We start from the raw sequence: 19,696 nt of genomic DNA, 5'->3' as shown, positions 1-19,696 counted from the left end.
TTGTTGGTTTTCTACAGTTGAGGAAATTGAAAGAAATAGAGGTAAGTGACTTGCCCAGGGTGACACAGCTTGTAAGTGTCTGAGGCTGGATTTGAACTCAGTTCTTCCTGGCTCGAGGCCTAGCACTCTATCCAGTGCATTACCTGGCTACCTAGAAGAGACTGAAATCTAAGCAAGTTATGAATGATCATGGGGTGAAGTCATGAGAACCCTGAAAAGCACTGAGGAAGCTGAAGGGGTTTGTAAAAGCTGGTGAGTAATGCAGATGCCAGGGGTGAGGTGGCTGCCCCACGAGGGGGGTCAGTCATGCTGCACACATGCTCCCTGCAGAGGGCACTCAGAGGAGCCCTCTCCACTCTGCTTCCTGGAATGGAGTACAGGCTCACAGAACAAATTCACAAGGTACAGGGCTTCACAGGCCCTTGTTCGGCTGTTCTGTCTTACAAATGAAAAAACAGAAGCCTATAAAGGTAAAATGTTCAAGGTCACATGCGCAGTAAGCATCCAAGATAGGGTTTGAACCTAGTCCCTCGGACTCCAGAATTAGTGTTCTTTGTCCTGTACCAGGCTATATCCCTGGTGTTACTTTAACCCTGGAAATATGTGCGGTACTGTAGATAGAATCTAGAGGCAAAGAAGGGTATACAAACTTCCCCAATGTCCTATAAGACTAACCTATCTATCACACATGCATACGTGCATCCATCCATCCATCTATCCATCCATCCATCCACACATACATCTATGTATCACTGATCTCATGGGTAGGTCAAAACCTTACTCTTTCTCTGGCTTTGATTCACTCTCTTCCACAACCTGCTCTCACCCTAACTTGCAGGTCTAAGTTTCCAAACTCTGCCATGATCCTCAGGGGAACTCTGTTGAGGGAAAATATACTTCTCCTAGTCACTATTCTAGCTCCTGAACCTCCCTCCCTCTCCAAGTATTCACCATCTGCACAAGTCATTTGCAAGTACACGGTGCAAATACACAGCCAGTGATACTCACACAACCAACTACTCGCAATAATGATACCTTTAGATTCTACATACAAACATTTACTTGATAACATGGCAAAAGAAATAATGTTAAAGACACCAATGTATTAAATAAAATAATTTTTAAAAAATTACAACACACATATAAACCAAAATCACAGTCTCTCACCAACGCTTCTGATGCCTGTGACAAAGAGTGGGCACACACTGACAGAAACTCGACAGGCCAATAGACATCTGGACCACAGACTTCAAAGGGACTGGTCCATTCAACAACATCTGGACCACATGAAACTGCTTGACTGGCAATCCTCAGCTGGGAAAATCATCTTCTCTACTTAGATAAAGTCCTTATAAATTCTTTCAATTCACCCATTACCATTGAGAGGATGTTTAGAAAGTGTTAACTTGATATGATTCACAGCTCATCAACCTGGTTACTCTGGGCCACATAGACCTTTCTGGGTTCCCTCCTAGTTGCTGGTCCCCTTGCCTTTTGGATCTCCTCTAGCATTTTGTTTTGCAGTTCTTTAAAGCACCTGTCATTTTACATTGTGTGTTAGAGTTTTTTGTATTTGTCTCTTATCCCACTTCGTTCAGTCATTCTTTTGTCACGTCCAACTGTTTGTGACCTCATTTGGGATTTTCTTGGCAAAGATACTGGAATGGTTTGCCATTTCCTTCTCCGGTTCATTTTACAGATAAAGAAACTGAGGTAAACAGGGTTCAGTGACTTTCCCAGGGTCACACAACTAGTACTAGAAAGTAATCTCCATGAGGGAAGAAATAATTTCATTATATTAAATTTGTGTCTCCCTCTGCCACTATCACATAACTGATACTTAACTGATCTGAGTTAAAAGAATGAATAACCAAGCACACCTATCAATTTCTACCAAATTTTTGTACAACTTCAAAGAATACCGCTTCCTTACAACACTAAATAAAGTATATATATTAGAGGAACATTTCTTTAAAAAATTAGAAAGTATCAAGAAATAACAGGACTATTAGTCACAGTAACCATTCTGTAACACATTAAGAGAGTTTAAAAACAAGGATGATGGGAGTGAAGCACATTTGTTGGAAACACTGGGCTCATGCTGACATTCTGTATGGAACCAGAGACATTGATTCTTGGGACCTAAGGGCAGCATTTCTGAAGTCCAGCCTGGTGACTTGTCTCCATGAAGGATCATGCCATCTAGAAGACTGGGAGTCCACGTCTGGCATTTGTTAGAGAACCACAAAGGAGACCTGGAAGGTCATGTGATCTCTGCTTTCTAGGTTGGTCTATGAGAGAATGATGACTAAAGATCCACCAAATGTAGCACATCTCATAATGACCAGGAGAAGGAGAAACTCCCTCACCTCCTCGTAGTACACAGTCGCCAGGGGAAAGTCTTCGTTGACCTGAGCTTCATACGCAAAGAGTCGGAGCTGTTCAGAAGTTGTGGAAGTGACGGCAGCCACAGTCTGAGTCTCATCTGGCATGCTCTGTTCAAAGACAAAGATATGAGACTGGTAAAATGGAATGAATTTTTTGTACAGAGACTTAAGGGGGACACGTGTTGCTGAAGGCAGATGAAAGGCATAAAACTAAGGATATAAGTTTTGAGATGATCCCAAGGCTTCTTGCCAGTTTTCTTTTAGACAAATTAATAATGAATGATTGAAGCAAGAAAGAAAACTTCAGAGGTTTATTTATCATGTTTGAAATTTGCACTGAGATGGCAGGTGAACCCATGGGAATGAAAGATATTGCCCAGAGTTCCTCATCTATTGGAAAAAGAATAGGAAAACAAGATAAGATTTTGGATGTTTAATCTCCACTGAAGGTTGGAAATAGGTTTACAAATCACCCAAAGGATAACTATAACCTAGAAACTCGGTGGAAAAGGGTGATGATCTCTTGTTTTGAAAGTTATGGTCAAGGAAAGAAATATCTTTACATTTTAGTAATAAATAATATGAAGAAACATGGCCACTGACAAAACAAGGACCAGCTCCTGAAACATCACCCAGGGTTTTCTTTTTTTCTACTATCGGAGATAAAATGGAGGTTAGAGCTATTTCCCATCTAACAAGTCAGTAGCCCCACAAGGCTTGAATATGTCCCACTTATATATGAAAAGATCTGAAGAGCTACAGCAGAAACTACGTAGAGCATGGCTGGATGGACATTTGAGGAATGGGGTTCCTTCTCTGTATCTGGATCTGCCTTTAACTCTATTCAACCACACCATTGGTGACGAACAGGTAGCAAGGATCATTTGGAGTCCCCTACAACCCTATTAATGAACAAGACTGGAGATCGCTCCCAGACAGGAGATGCTTCAGGGATCTGAGTGGGAGTGGCTTATAGCACAGTCAAAGGCTGAGCAACTGAACTAGGTCCTGAATGCTCTTAAATTTATGGGTGTCTATGGACTGGTTTGTGGCTGCCAGGATTTAGGAGGCACAGGCATGTAACACATATGGTCTTTGTTCTAATATATTTGACTTTATTCTTTTGCCTAGGGTCATAGCTTTGGAGCTAACGGGAATCTTAGTGGTCATCTAATCCATTCCTCTTACTTAACAAAATACTCAAAGACATGAAGTGACTTGTGCAAGGCCTATGGTACTATATAAAGCACTATATAAACTCAAGATAAACTCAAGATAGTCAACTTCATTATGTACTACTCATATGACTTGGGCTCATTAAATAAAATTCTAAAAGGAAAAAGGGAGTGTTTCCTGATGGATGGGGATGAGAGCCAGGAGAGAGTTATTGGATACATTCACACTGATCATATCTTTGGACTAAGGAGATGAATACTGCCATCCAGAAAAAAAGTGGAGCTCAGCATTTCCTTCAAGCAATCTCTGGTGTTGCAAGGAATGTAAATCAACCAGAGTGTGTGTGGGTCCGCCATTACCTAGGTCTTCATCCATGAAAATGCAGCTAACTGCCACTGTGACCTTTTCTCCCAAATTGGTTAAGTGGTTACTTTTTTATATCTTTCAAAGGCTGGCACCAACAGTCTACCTTTAAATTCATTGTAGTTGTTCCTTTTTCTCTCTTTAAACACCTGAGACAGAGGGTACATTTTTCAAAAAAGATTTCACCAATGACCAATAGAAAGAGCATAAGAGAAAATAAAGAACAAAATTATAAATACTCAGAACAGGACAGTCAATCTGGCTATTAGTGGTATGCTAATTCTATTTGCTTCCATCTAATTAGTCTCTTGGCTAGGTACCGTCACCCTGACAAGGAAGAATACCAAGTCTTTAGCCCAAGTCTTTGCTCCTTCTCCTCTTCTAATCTAGGCCCCCAACAGTCCTGCCACCATTGGTGGGAGGGTCCATAAGAATACTGGGATGAGGCAATGCACTTAACAAAAGGTTCTTCTGGGAGTTTAGAGATGAATGAAAATGGTGAAATCACCATATGGTAGAAACACTATCACTGTCAAGTTTGTTCAGAAGCTGCACATGTGGAGTGTATTTGTGTGCTAGAAAGTTAAGGGGCTGAAAACATAATGAGAAGCAGTTTTGGGACAGAGGTGAGGAAGAATAGGATCCTAGGGAATAGAGGTGTTAAGCACTTGGCCTGCCATCCACATGTAGCTCACAACATGCCTGAATGTGGCTGAAACAAAGATGTAAACACAACTGGGAAATACTTAACAAAATAAATAGTAATACAATGCAGCCTACATATTCAATTTGACTTGGGCAGCATTGCTGGAGAGGAAGGTAAGGTAGATGACATCACCCTCTGTGAGCATAAGTTAGGGAAAACTTGGTTAAATACCTGGTTCAAGGTGACATGCATCTGATCCACCAAGAATACATAGAGCTCACTGATAAATGCCTGCAGCTTCTCCTGATTTTCAAATGCCGTTGTCTTCAGGTACTTCTCTCGCACAATCTTCACCACTGCATGCTGCAGAAACACATCTGTCAACACTTTCCTACATACCAGGTATAAGCCTGATCCTCACTTTCTGTCCAGACCTCGCACCAAACACCTTCTTGCTGAATCTTCAGAGGATAACTGATTTTTCCCTTAGTCTCTATTACCATCTACTTAATAGGTGGTCTTTGGAAGTTGCTGTGGTCAAAAAAAAATCATTACCCTACAAGCCAACCTGGAGACAAGATCTGAACTTTGCTAGGCTGGTCCTCCAATAATAGATGGATAATCCTTCTTGGACCTGTATTTGAAGCCTTTAGGACATGGTAAAGTTGATGCTCTGATGACAAAGCCTTCAAGAGCCCAGAGTTACCCCATGTCAGGATGAGGAAAGGGAATAGGATTTTAAGTGAGATGGGGACCCTTCCATATATTTATCATAGGAAGAGCAGTGAAGCCACAGAATTACTGCATTAGTTCAGCAGATTTTCTACCATTGTAAAACTGTCCTCAGCAGCTCCTTCTCCAAAACACCTTTTCCTCGGCTTGAATGAATATGACAAGTGTAAATACTCATGCCCAATCAGCTCTACAAGGTGATTTCCTACCATATCTTTCTGCTTTGTCAACCAATGGGTCTTAAGGATCGTCTTTCCCAATCTCTTCCTCTTTTGATAGATTACCACTTTCCTCTTTGCCAATAACAAAGTCTGGAAAGTCAACTGAATCTGACCTAAAGAGCTTAGTCATAATTTAACAAAATTGCTCTTTACAATACTGACTATTGAAGATTTGTTCAATGCAACCAGATCCCCAAAAGAGCACTTATTTCTGTGCAGAAATTAATATAGATTACAGAGAAATGAAGAGCTACATTGTGGGGATAAAATGAGAAAGCAGTATCCGTGAAATTTTGGCAGCAAATAACTTAACTAAATCCAGAGATGCTATTATTTCTTTTCATCAGGCTTGGCATGAAGAGGAACCAAGGGCCCAGTGTTTATACATTGAATTATACTGGGAAAAATCAGAACTCTCTCTAGAACTAAATTAGACTAGAAATTCCCTAAAGATGGGAATCATGTCTTCTACTTTATTCCTCAAGAAACTTATTACAATGTTATAAAAGCAAACAAAAAAACAGTTCATTAAATCTTTAACGAGTTGAGCTAAATCAACCTAGCAGAAAACCCCAGGGAAAACCTATATTGAACAATACAGACATTTTGTTTTGGTCAGGGCAGACTGGGAAATCAGGTTTATGTTCAAAAGGCTGGACTGTTCATCCTTACCTTCAATTTTAAACTTCTAGAAATATGGTTATATATACACCTAGTTGGATAGGGTCAAATTGGTCCAGTAGGAAGAGTCCTGATCTGGCAGGTAGAAGAGTGGGTTCTAGCTTGAGGTCTGACACTAACTAGTTGACATTTTCTCTCTTCTGCAAAACTGCTCCCACCTCTCAAATGGGGATCATGATACTCATCTTACCGACCTCTCAGGGATGGTGTAATCAAATGATATAAAACTGCTTAGAAAAGTTAAAGAGTGATTTATAAATTTAGGCAGCTATCCTTATAATCATGCCCAAGACCATGGCTGAGGCCAGCTTTCTCTCTGTTCTCTGATTGCCATTTCTCAGTTTCCATGAGATTTTCCGTGACAACTTCCTCAGATTTGGAGGGCTATCCTTAGTTTATAAGTTGTTAAAATGAGGTAAAATTTACATAGGAAATGGGAAGAAGCTATTCAGCATGGAACCGAGGAAATTAGGCAATGAAATCAGAAAAAATGTAAGGGCTCCTGTTGTCCAATCCAACAATGAGTTTCCTGACTTACAGATGGAACAGTGAGTGCTCTGTCTTGAGAGCAAAAATGAAGCATTAATTTGTAGCTATTCATAATAAGAATGAATACTACTCAGTTCTAGGATTTTGTACGCGCATCCAGTTCTCCTGGGAGTAAGAAGGTCTTTGGAGAAAGAGAAAGTAAAGAGGATGGTATGTTAATTACAGCAGGGAAAACACTCTTCTGGGAGACATACAGGAAACCCTCAATACTTTTTTTTTTTTTAACGAATAGTTTACCTTAAGTTGTTCTTTGAAAGCAAAATATTTTCCAGAGCAATTGAGCTCATAATTGAGCTGGCACTTGTGTTCCTCCAGGGTTTGGTTATCCAGATCTTTCCCTGTAGTTAGCTCTTTACCAAACATCTTGTGGTACTCTTCTAAGATGGCCATGGCGATGTTCTGGATTTGAGCGTGGTAGTCATCCACGGCCTAGTAAAATGAGAAATTAGGATGATAGAACCAAAGCATCTCAGACACAGAGGCGACCACAAAGGTCTTTTAATCCAACTCAAACATACCTTTTTCAACCACCTCTGCAAGTCATTAAACAGCATCCACTTAAAATTCTCTACTACACAGAAAATAGCTCCAAAGTCAGCTCAGTTAACTTCTTAGACAGTTTTAATTTTTAGGCAATTTTTCCCTTATATTAAGGAACTGAGGTGAATTCCATCTGTCAATCAATATCTACAAAAATGTAGCAAATTAATTACAATACTCCAGCAAAACTATCATCATCTCTCATTTTGAACAATATGCATTGACATGACCAAAGCTGATCTTTCCTTCCTTCCTTCCTTTCTTTCTTCTTTCCATCCTTTCTTCCTTCCTTCTTTCTTTTCTCCCTTCCTTCATATCTTTCTTTCTTTCTTGTGCTATCACATATTTATTGGTATTTCCACCAAATGCCTTCTTGATGACTAAAATCCTTAGGTCATTTTCATACAAACTATAGTAGAACCATATCTCCCTTTTTCTGTAAATAGAAAAACTGAGTTTCTAAGCCCAACTCTGGGGCTTTATATTTTCTACTATTAAACTTCATCTTGGCAAAGCCTTGGCAGCAGATCTCCCTGGTGAAGGCCCACTTTCTAAGATATATATGAACCCGAGTCAAAAAACACGAACAAGAACCATTCCTCAATTGATAATTTGATGGTCAAAGGATAGGAACAGGAAATTTTCAGAGGAAGAAATTCAAGTTATCAATAGTCACATTAAAAAATTCTCTAAATCATAAATAATTAGAGAAATACAAATTAAAACAACTCTGCAGAACCACCTCACACTCACCAAACTGGCAAAGTCAACAAAAAATGACAAAAATGCTAAAAAAAATTTTTAAATGACAAATGCTGGAGAGTCTACAGGAGAACAGGTACACTATGCACTATTGGTGGAGCTTTGAACTAGTCCAAACATTCTGTAAAGCAATATGGAACCATGCCCCAAAAGCTATCCTTAACTGTGTATACCTTTTGACCCAGCAATAATACTTCTAGGTCTATACCCCCAAAAGATGAAAGAAACAGGAAAAGGACCCATGTGTACAAAAGTATCTATAGCAGCTCTTTGTACAGTAGCAAAGAATTAGAAACTGAGGAGATGTCCATCAATTGGGGAATGATTGAATAAATTATGGTATATGACTGTGATGGAATATTTTTGTTCTGTAAGAAGTGATGCTGGAAATAGTTTCAGAAAAACCTAAGAAGAACTGCATGAACTGGTACAAAGTGAAGTGAGCACAAATGGGAGAATAGTTTATACAATAATAGCAATATTGAAAAAATAAACAACTTTGAAAAATTTAGTACATGATCAACACAATGACCAACCACAATTCCAAAGGAATTCCAAAGGATCATCAGATGAAGCTTTCTATCCACCTCCAGATAGAGAGCTGCAGTATAGATTAAAGCATATTTTCTTCTTTTTTCTCTTTTATTCCTTCCTTTCTTTCTTCCTGACATGGCTAATTTGAGAATTCATTGTGTGCAGCCATATACATTTATGATCTGGTCCAACCATTCTGGAAAGCAATTTGGAACTATGCCTAAAAAACATTAAACTGTACATACCCTTTAACCCAGCAATATCTTTACTAGGTCTATATCTCAAAGAGGTCAAAGAAAGGAGGGTGCAGTCAAGATAGCAGAGTAAAAGCAGGGGCTCATTTGAGCTCTCCCTTAAACCCCTCCAAATACCTGTGAAAAATGACTCTAAACAAATTCTAGTGCAGCAGAATCCACAAAAAGACAGAGTGAAACAAATTTCCAGCCCAAGACAATCTGGATTGTCAATGAAAAAGGTGTGTTGGGCCAGGCTGGGAGAGGAGCACAGTCCAGACCCAGCAAAACCAGTTCAGCCCTCAGGAGACTGAATCACTGGCACCTGAGGAGGTTTCCAGACTTCTAAACCCACAAACGCCAAAGACAACTTGGAAGGTCACTTGGGAAAGGTCTGTCAGACTTGGGTGAGAAAGAAGCGCAGACCAACTCCAGCCCTACTGCAGCCCCAGGATGGCAGCAGGGGCCACAGCTGCTTCCAGAGCTCTCAGACGGTAAGGAGATCCAACAACTGATAAGAAGATTACAGGGATCTGTTTGCTGGCACTGAGGCAGAATTCTTTGCCCATACTTGGGGTCTGGGTTGCAGTCCTGAGTGGCAGCCCTGGGGGGAGGAACAGCACTGATATAGCAGAGCTTGTGACAGCAGTGGAGAGGGAACTCTCCTCACAGTTCCAGGGTAGAAAAGAGTGCTTGTGGTCACTCACTGACCACAGCACAAGCCATAAGAGGAGTAAACACTTGTCCTCAGATCATACCACCTTGGAAGAATTGAAAACTTACAGGTCCCTAGAAGTATCTCTGAAAATAGCTGCACAAAACCCCTAAAGTTTGATTCAGTACACCCTCCACATTGGAAGCAGAACCTTATCTTAACAAAGAGTTAAGAAGTCAAATAATTGGCTGGGAAAATGAGCAAACAGCAGAAAAACTCAGATTACAGAATCTTAATTTGGTGACAAGGAAGATCAAAAGGTATACTCTGAAGAGGAAAACAAAGTCAAAGCTCCTGCACCCAAAACCTCCAGGCAAAATATGAATTTCAAGTCATGAAAGAGCTCAAAAAGAATTTTGAAAATCAAGTAAGAGAAGTAGAGGAAAAATTGGAAAGAGAAATGAGAGTTATGCAAGAAAATCATGAAAAACAAGTGAACAGCTTGATAAAAAAGATACCTCAAAATACTAAAAATAGAGTAGACCAAATGGCAAAAGAGGTCCAAAAAAACCCAATGAGGAGAAGAATGCCTTAAAAAGCAGAATTGGTCAAATGGAAAAGGAAGTTCAAAAGTTCAAAATGAGTCTATGAAAAATTAAGAAATTATAGAACAGAACCAAAAGAAAGAAAAAATAGAAGACAATGTGAAATAACTCAATGGAAAAACAAATCACCTGGAAAATAGACCCAGCTGAGATAACTCAAAAATTATTGGGACTACCTGGAGGCCTTGGTCAAAAAAAGAGCCTAGACATCATCTTTTGAGAAATTATCAAGGAAAACTGCCCTAATATTCTAGAACCAGAGGGTAAAATAGAAATTTAAAGAATCCACTGATCACCTCCTGAAAGAGATCCCCAAAGGAAAACTCCCAGGAATATTACAGCCAAATTCCAGAGTTCCCAGGTCAAGGAGAAAACACTGCAAGCAGCCAGAAAGAAACAATTCAAGTACTGTGGAAACACAATCAGGATAACACAAGATTTAGCAGCTTCTACAGTAAGGCATCAGAGGGATTAGAATGTAATATTCCAGAAGGAAAAGGAACTAGGATTAAAACTAAGAATAACCTACCCAACAGAATTGAATGTAGTCTATGAGGGGGGAAAATTAACATTCAGTGACGTGGAGGAATTTAATGCATCCTTGAGAAGTCAGAGATAAATAGAAAATTTGACTTTCAAATACAAGACTCAAGACAAGCATGAAAAGGCAAACAGAAAAGAAAGTTGAACTGTTGACAGATGGTGGAGTAGAAAGACACATATACTCTAGCGCTTCCCCCACGGCCCACAAAAATACCTGTAAAAAATAACTCTCAACAAATTCTAGAGCAGCAGAAGCCACAGAACAACAGAGTGAAAGAGGTTTCCAGCCAAAGGTAACCTGGAAGGCAGATAGGAAAGGTCTATCTCATGGGATGCTGAGCACAGCAGAGCCCAGCCCTGGCCACATGGAACTGGGAGGAACAGGACCTGAACAGACCTCCAGGGCAGAATTCCCAGAAGGGAGGGTCCCAGATCCCTCAACCCACAAACAACAAAGAAAGCTCCAAAGGTCAGTGTGGGAGGGCTTTCCCAGCTGAGTGAGAGGGGAACAGGGATCCCCCAGTACTGGCCACAGGTGTCAGCAGCAGCAGCAGCAGGCAGTAGGCAGCTAAGGTGGCCATGGAAGCAGCCTGGGTCCAGGAAGCTCAGTTTAAAGCCTCTGGGGGAATTGAGCAGCTGATCTGAATCTCAGCCTTGAGCACGGTACTGGGGAGTGAAGGAGCACTAGGACTCTCCTTTTGACAAAGGATTCAGTCAAGTAACTGGCTGGGAAAATGCCCAAAAAAGGGAAAAAAATAAGACCATAGAAGGTTAGAAGGTTACTTTTTTGGTGAACAGTTGTCTCCTTCCATTCTTACAGATGAGGAAGAACGAGGCATACTGTCAGAGGAGGCCAAAGCTTCTGCCTCCGGTACCTCCAAAATGAATATAAAATGGGCCCAGGCCATAGAAGAGCTTGAAAAATGGGCCAGCAGCTTGCTAAAGGAGAACCAAAAAAGTGCTGAGGAAAATAACACCTTTAAAAAGAGGCTAACTCAATGGAAAAAAGAGGTCCAAAAAGCCAATGAGGAGAAGGAGGCTTTAAAAAGCAGAATTAGCCAAGTGGAAAAGAAGGTTCAAAAGCTCACTGAACAAAATGGTTCTTTAAAAGAGAGAATTGAGTTCAGAGAAGTTAATGACTATGAGATAAACCAAGAAGTTAGAAAACAAAACCAAAAGATTGAAAAAATAGAAATGTGAAACATCTCACTGGAAAAACAGCTGGCCTGGAAAATAGATCCAGGAGAGACAATTTAAAAATTATGGGACTACCTGAAAGCCATGATCAAAAAAAGAACCCAGAGGTTACCTTTCATGAAATTATCAAGGAAAACTGCCCTGATATTCTAGAACCAGAGGGCAAAATAAATATTGAAAGAATCCACCAATCACCTACTGAAAGAGACCCGAAAAGAGAAACTCCTAGGAATACTGTGGCCAAATTTCAGAGTTCCCAGGTCAAGGAGAAAACACTGCAAGCAGCTAGAAAGAAACAATTCAAGTATTGTAGAAATACAATCAGGATAACACAGGATCTGGCAGCTTCTACATTAAGGTATCGAAGGGCTTGGAACAGGATATTCCAGAAGTCAAAGGAACTAGGATTAAAACCAAGAATCACCTACCCAGCAAAGCTGAGTATAATACTTCAAGGCAATAAATATTTGGTCATTCAATGATATAGAGGACTTTCAAGCATTCATGATGAAAAGACCAGAGCTGAATAGAAAATTTGACCTTCAAATACAAGAATCAAGAGAAGCATGAAAAGGTAAACAAGAAGGAGAAATCATAAAGGACTTTCTAAAGCTGAACTGTTTACATTCCTACATGGAAAGATAATATTTGTAACTCTTGAGACTTTTCTCAGTATTTGGGTAGATGGAGGGATTATATACGTGCGCACACACACACACAGAGTACAGGTTGAGTTGAATCAGAAGAGATGATATCCATAAAAAAAATAAAATAAAAATTAAGAGGTAAGGGAGGAAAATAGAGAGAGGAGAAAACGAGAAATGGAATGGGGCAGGCTATAACTCATAAAAGAAATAAGAAAAATCTTGTTCAATGGAGGAGAAAAGGGAGGAGGTGAGAGGGGAAAAGTGAAGCTCACTCTCTTCACATATGGCTTAAGGAGGGAATAACATGCTCACTAAACTGGCATGAAAATCTAGCTTACACTACAGGAAAGTAGGGAAGAAGGGGACAAGTGGGTGAGGGGGATGATAGAAGGGAGGGCAAGTGGAAGAAGGGAGTAACTAGAAGTAAACACTTTTGGGAAGGGACAAGGTCAAATGAGAGAAAAAAGGGTGGGGGACAGGGTAGGATAGAGGGCACTATAGTTAGTATTACACCACAAGACTATTATGGAAGTCTTTTGCAAAATGACACATATATAACCTGTATTGAATTGCTTGCCTTCTCAGTAGGGATGGCTAGAGAAGGAGGGAGGGAGAGAAGTGGGAATTCAAAGTATTAGAAATGAATGTTGAAAATTATTATTGCATATAACTGGGAAATAAGAAATACAGGTAATGGGGTATAGAAATTTATCTTGCCCTACAAGAAAAGAGAGAAGATGGGGATAAGGGAAGGGTGGGGTGTGATAAAACGGAGGGAACATTGAGGGAAGGGGTAATCAGAATGCAAGGTATTATGGGATGGGGGAGGGGAGAGATGGGGAGAAAAATCGGAACTCAAAATTTTGTGGAAATGAATGTCAAAATCTAAAAATAAATAAATACAAAAAAAAAATAAAGGAACCATCCTCTGACTACTTTAAAAAAAATAAAATAAAGTTGAACTGTTTACCTTCCTACATGGAAAGATGATATTTGTAACTCATGAGATCTTTCTTATCATTAGGATAGTTGGGGGAAATATAAATACACAAAGGGCACAGGGTAAGTTGAATATGAAGGGATGATATCTAAAAAATAAAATTAAGGGGTGAGAGAGGATTGTACTGGAAGAAGGAGAAAGGGAGAGGTAGAATGGGGTAAGAAAAAGTTTTTACAGTGGAGGGGAAGAGGAGGGAAGTGAGAGGAAATGAGTGAACCTTACTCTCATCAGATTTGGCTTGAGGAGTGAATAACATATACATTCAATTGAGTATGGAAATCTATTTTACCATACAGTAAAGTAGAGGAGAAGGAGATGGGGGGGTAATAGAAGGGAGGGCAGATTGGGGGAAGGAATAATCAGAAGCAAACACTTCTGAGGAGGGACAGGGTCAAAGGAGAGAATAGAATAAATGGGGCAGGATAGGATGGAGAGAAAAATAGTCTTTCACAACATGACTATTACAGAAGTGATTTGCATGACTACACATGTACAAACTATATTGAATTGCTTGCTCTCTAAGTGAGGGTCGGTGAGGAAGAAGGAAGGGAGAGAATTTGGAACTCAAAGTTTTAAAATAAAGAATGTTAAAAGTTTTTTTCACATGCAACTGGAAAATACGGCAATGGGGTATAGAAATCTAGCTTACCCCATAGGAAAATAGAAGGGGATAAGAGAAAGGGGGGTATGATAGAAGGGAGGGCAGATTGGGTGGGAGGAGGGAAGAGATTGGGAGAAAATTTGGAACTCAAAATCTTGTGGAAGTGAATGTTGAAAACTAAAATACATAAATAAATAGATTGGAATGTGAAAAAAAAAAAGAAATCAAAGAAAGAGGAAAAGGCCTTATAACTCCAAAAAAATATTTATAGCTGTTCTTTATGAAATAGCAAAGAATTGTAAATTAAGGGGGTACCCATTAATTAGGAATGGCTGAACAATTTGTGTTACATAAAAATGATAGAATACTGTTGTGCTGTAAGAAATGATGAAGTGGATAGTCTTAGAGAAATGTGGGAAGACTTGTATAAACAGAGTGAAGAAAATAAAACCAAGAGAATAATTTGTACAACAATGACAATATTGTAAAGTTAACAACCTTAGACTTAGGAACTCTGATAAATGCAATGATCAACCATAAATCCAGAGGACTCATGAGGAAATATGCCCACCTCTGGATAGAGATGATGGACTCAGGATGCAGATTGAGATTTTATTTTTCTGGACATGGTCAATGTGGCTACTTGTCTTGCTTGACTATACATGTTTGTAACAGAGGTTTTAAAACATTTTTAAAAATTTCTCAGTGGAATTGAGGGGAGGGAGGTGGGAGCTAGAGGACTTTCATTGATTGAAAAAAATTCAATAAAAAAAAAGAAAATAACCGTATTAGATTGATCCTTCTCCAGTACAGTCTAAAGTTTCCAAAATAAAGCTTTATGACAGCCACATCACTCCCCAGTTTGAAAACCTTCAACATCCCTCTACTGCCTCTGGGACAAAATATCTATTCTTATACTTCATATTCAAAGCCCACTACTACTTGCCTCTAATCTAGCTGTCCAGATTCATGTTTCACAATACATACCTCTTCATGAATTCTACATTCCAGCTGAACTAGACTACTGGTGTTTCTCAGATTTGACACTCCATCCCTCCATGCCTGTAACACAATGATCTCTCCCAAATGACACCTCCTAGAATCTTTAGCTTCCTCAAGGCTCGGCTCATGTACTACTTTCACTGCCAACACTGCCCAGTTGTCCTCAGATGTTCATGCTCTCTTCCTTCTCAAATTTGTATATTTCTATTTGCTTATCTATAGACATGAAACGTCCCCTCAATAAAATGTTTCTTATTTGTCTTTATATTTCCAATGTCTAGCAAATGCTTTGTGCCCAGTATTTGGGATGGATTGAACTGACTGGTCCTAGCTTATTGAGATCTTTTTGGATCCCTAATCTGTCGTCCAATTTAACCCTCCTAGCTTTTGGATATCCACAAAATTGAAAAGCATGTTCTCTGTGACTTCATGCACATCACTGACAAGAATGCTGAACAGAACAGGGTCAAGAGTACAGCACCATGTCACGCTAGTGAAGATCTTGTTTCATTTAAACATTCCTTCAATAATTACCACTCTTTGGGTTTAGTGGTTCAGTCATTTCTAGATTTACTCAAACCATGCTAACATCTCATTCATATCTCTCCAATTTGTTCACAAGGATAAGATTAAGAGACTTTATCAAATGCCTTGCTGAAGTACAGATATACTCTATCTAAGGCATTCCTTGATCTATCAAGCTAGTAATCCTGTCAAAGAAAAAAAAAGGAAATAAGGTTAGTCTGGCATAACCTATTTTTGATCAAACTATGCTGACTTTCAGTGATCATGGCTTCCCTTGCTAAGTACTCACAAACTTCCCCTTTAATTACATAATCATCATGGAATCCAGCCAGGAGACGTCAGAGAGGTCAAAAATCCTGGCGCTGAGGTCGAAATTTGGACTGAGTTGATTAGATGGCTTCAAAGAAACACAAACACTCCAAATGCAACTAATTTCCTTCCCAATCTAATGACAACTACAGCAGTAACTCAGAAAATGATGGAGTTTGAATCGCAGAGTAATCCCATGTGAATACCTGACCATTCAAATAAGGTCTGGAATTTTGCTATTGGTGACAACTCTGGGATTGTACTGTACTTAATAAATTGCACTGTACTTAATAAAGTACAATACAAGGGGTATAGGATGTTTCTATTGTTGTCACCATATCTTGTAAAAATATGTTGTTATGCCACAATATCAACCCATTTTTCATGGCAGCTTGATGAATTTTTTTTTAATTAAAATTTATTAAAATTAATTAAATTAAAATTTTTTAAATTTAATTTTTAATTTAAAAAAAAACACAAAAATGTTTAACCTAAAGGTTGATGTGGGCCTTATTTTCCCCCAACCCCAAAAGACCCATAAGACAGAGTGTCCCAAAAGTCTTAATGCCATTCTAAGCATTCATAGCTTATAGAAGAGACAGGGTGTGCCCAAAGCCTTAGTGCCATTTTCAACATTCATAGCTTCTCACAGCACAAAGACTATCTCTTCTCAGACAAAACACACACAACATTCATTCACTTTCCATCCACTTTAGCACATTTTCTTGAAGCCTTTGGCGATCTGGATGGCCCTGGGGAAGTCTTGCTACCACACAGATGCTCATATCCCAGAGAACTTTTACTTGACAAGGCAGGACCACTTGGGATGCCTAGAGTGCAAAATGCCCAGTACACTCAATGCTCACCAAGTTTCTCCCATCAATTCTGCATATTTAATTCACAAAAAACAGTGGTACAACTTTATGATACAAAAGACTCAGGTCACTGGATAAATGTAATTTTGTGGGTCAATCAGCTTTGTTGATTGCACCTGGCTACAAATAATGCTAACGAAGTCCTGCATTTGCAAGCACAGAAAACAAATTCTCTTTTACAAACACAAATTACACCCTCATACTGGGTATTGCTGGGTCTCAAAGGGGACCAAAGGTAAGAAGACAATTTTCTCTCAATAATCAATACCTGCTTCTGGATAAAAATTCAAAAGTTCTCCTACTGTTCTTCTAATGTTGGGTCAGAAGCATTACATTCACATTACATTCACATATACTTAATAGCCTAACACTATAGTTATCCCTTCCACACTGTGACCTTCCCCACTATGGTTCTGATATGTTGTTGGTCAGTATAAGAAATTAAATGGGAATTTTTGGGAGTTTTGTGGAAACTGCAGAAAATATGTGAAGGACAACAGATGATATAGGAAAAAGTTCACAACCTCAGAAATGCATAAAATATATGTATACTATTATATAGCATCAACCCAAATTTTACAATAAGGCACTGTAAACAACCCATAAAAGAAAAAGAAAAGAATTCAAAATTCTTCTCTGGTATGAAGAGAGAGCCAAAACAAAATTATGTGGATTTTTCAGATCGCAGGGGTGCCTCACCCCTAACCCCCGCCCCCATGTGAAAGGGATAACTGTAGTGGTCTCATTTCATTTCTGGTACTTGCCTTCTGAGCTCCTCCTGTTCGGCGGACTAGAGCAGGTCGTGGAGGAATCATTTCCTTGACCCTGATAGGACAGGAAAAGAGAATCATATTCTGTCTATAACTAAATCTTGGAGGCTTGCCTCACGGAATTCCTAGTATGGTCCTATCTTTCCTGCCCCAACGGGAGAGATGGTTTCCACTCTTATTCAGATACTAACAAGTATGAGCCCACATGGAACGTCCCTAAGTAAGGTATTGCTGTAAGGTAGGCAAGGAAAGCGATATAATGGGCTTGTCTGGCATCCCTCCCAGATATGCTGCCTGGCTTTTTCTTTTACATGTGTTTTTGGTGTGCTAGGGAACTCATCATTTCAAGTGAAAGCAAAATGGCTCTCTGGAAAATTAACAGCAATAACAATCACAATTATGATTGTCAGCATTTATAAAGTGCTTTAAGGTGTGCAAAGCACTAGAGACATATCTCATTTTCACCCTCACAACAATCCCAGGAGGCAGGTGCTATTACTATCCTAATTTGAGGCTGATCCATTTATTGACTTGCCCAAAGCCACACATCTAGGAAGTGTCTGAGAAAAGATTTGAACTCAGGGTCTTCCTGACTCCAGGTCTAGCACATCATCCCACTGTGCCATTGAGCTACCTTTAGCCTGAAATCTGGATTGACAGGTTACTCCTGCACATTCAGGAGGATAACACAGCAGGAGAATCTTTCTCCCATCATATGTAGGACATGGTACTGCTACTGCTCCCTTTATCAAATATCTTATATTCTGATGACAAGTCCAAACTACACTCAAATCTTAAAGGTCCTCTTAAAAGCACCTAGTCATGAGTCAGTAGATCCTCCGCTACTGTTCCTCTCTGCTCTTAATTCATTTCAATCCAACAAATACTGATCAAACATCTACTATGGCCAAGGTAACATGTAGTACCTGGTGTGTGATAAATGGATACAAAACTAAGAGGACAACTTGGCCCTTGAGGAGGGGAATACAACATATCTGCAAAGAAATATAATAAAAGGTGATGTATAATGGCAGCAAAGGAGAAACCCAGGTGTGGTACACTGGGCAAATTCAAGAAGGATGAGAAGGCTTTGTGGAGGACATTGCATCAGAAGACAGAGTCTGAAAGCAGAACCGAGGATGGGATGGAGGCCATTCCAGAGACAGATGCCAGCCTGCACTAACCCACAGAGGTAGAGAGAAAGCCTGTTCCATTAGAAGCACCTAGCAATGCAGTTTGGTTAGAATGGCAAGTGTGTGAAGAGAATTAATATAAATTAAGGCTGAGGAAAGGTTGGAGCCAGAATTTAGAGGGCCTCAAATACCAGACTAAGGAATTTTGTGATTTTTATCCCACCAACAATAGCAAGCCACTGCAGGTTAAGGTCAGACCTAGGTTCTAGGACTATTTTGGCAGCTGTGTGAAGGACCATTGGAGAGAGGAGAGACAAGAAAATAGGTCAGGTGGGTTTTGTGCAGTAGTCTAGGCAGAGATGATGAGGGCCGTTCAGACCTTCAGCATGAATGTGAGAAGAAGGCAACATAAGTGGAGAGAAGAAGACAGATTCAAGAGAGTTTTTGAGGTAAGGCCAATCTGACTCGCGGACTGTCTGGTTATGAGGATGTGATAGAAAAACTGTCAGAGATGATTCTTAGGTTTCCAGGCTAGATCACTGGGAAGAAGGTAAGAAACTTGAAGGGTGGGCCAATGTGATGGAGAAGATGAGGATTCAGTTTTGAACAGGTGCCAGAGAGACCCAGAAGCAGAAATGTCTAGCAGACAGTTGAAAGTGAGGATCTCAAGTGCAAGTGAGATATCTGGGCTGAAAATCGAGATGGTGGACTCATCCATTCACTAAAAACCATGGCTGACCCTAGATTAAGAAGCCTTAATACAGAGACAAAAGAGTGCCTGGGAGAGAGCCCCAAAGTACACCTGAGACCCCAAGGAGAAGTCAGATGGCTAGGTGGAAAATTAGGAGAAATCAGGGTCACAGCATCTCAGGGAAGAAACAGTAGAGAGGTAAATGAGTGATGAATGCTGCAGAAAGGTTAAGGAAAGTAAAGAAAAAGGTTGTTAGTTTTGTCAATTGCGACTTCACCATGAACCTTAGAGAAATCAATTTCAGTAGAGTGGGAGGGTC

General features: G+C 39.8%; 1 protein-coding gene across 5 annotated transcripts in view; it reads right to left on the bottom strand.

Moving 5' to 3' along the window:
- Positions 1 to 19,696, bottom strand: part of CFAP70 (cilia and flagella associated protein 70) — a 77,761-nt gene that overhangs the window by 24,842 nt on the left and 33,223 nt on the right. For all 5 annotated transcript variants that reach the window (XM_072628203.1, XM_072628202.1, XM_072628200.1 and 2 more), the window contains 4 exons: positions 17,548 to 17,608; positions 6,993 to 7,184; positions 4,804 to 4,935; positions 2,370 to 2,495 (listed from right to left, as the gene is read on the bottom strand). In XM_072628203.1, coding sequence (XP_072484304.1) covers positions 2,370 to 2,495; positions 4,804 to 4,935; positions 6,993 to 7,184; positions 17,548 to 17,608 — 511 coding nt within the window. The remainder of the gene's footprint in view (positions 1 to 2,369; positions 2,496 to 4,803; positions 4,936 to 6,992; positions 7,185 to 17,547; positions 17,609 to 19,696) is intronic.

This window comes from Notamacropus eugenii, chromosome 1, assembly GCF_028372415.1.
Source record: "Notamacropus eugenii isolate mMacEug1 chromosome 1, mMacEug1.pri_v2, whole genome shotgun sequence".
Lineage (NCBI taxonomy): Eukaryota > Metazoa > Chordata > Mammalia > Diprotodontia > Macropodidae > Notamacropus > Notamacropus eugenii.
This window is presented reverse-complemented; position numbering and strand designations above follow the sequence as displayed.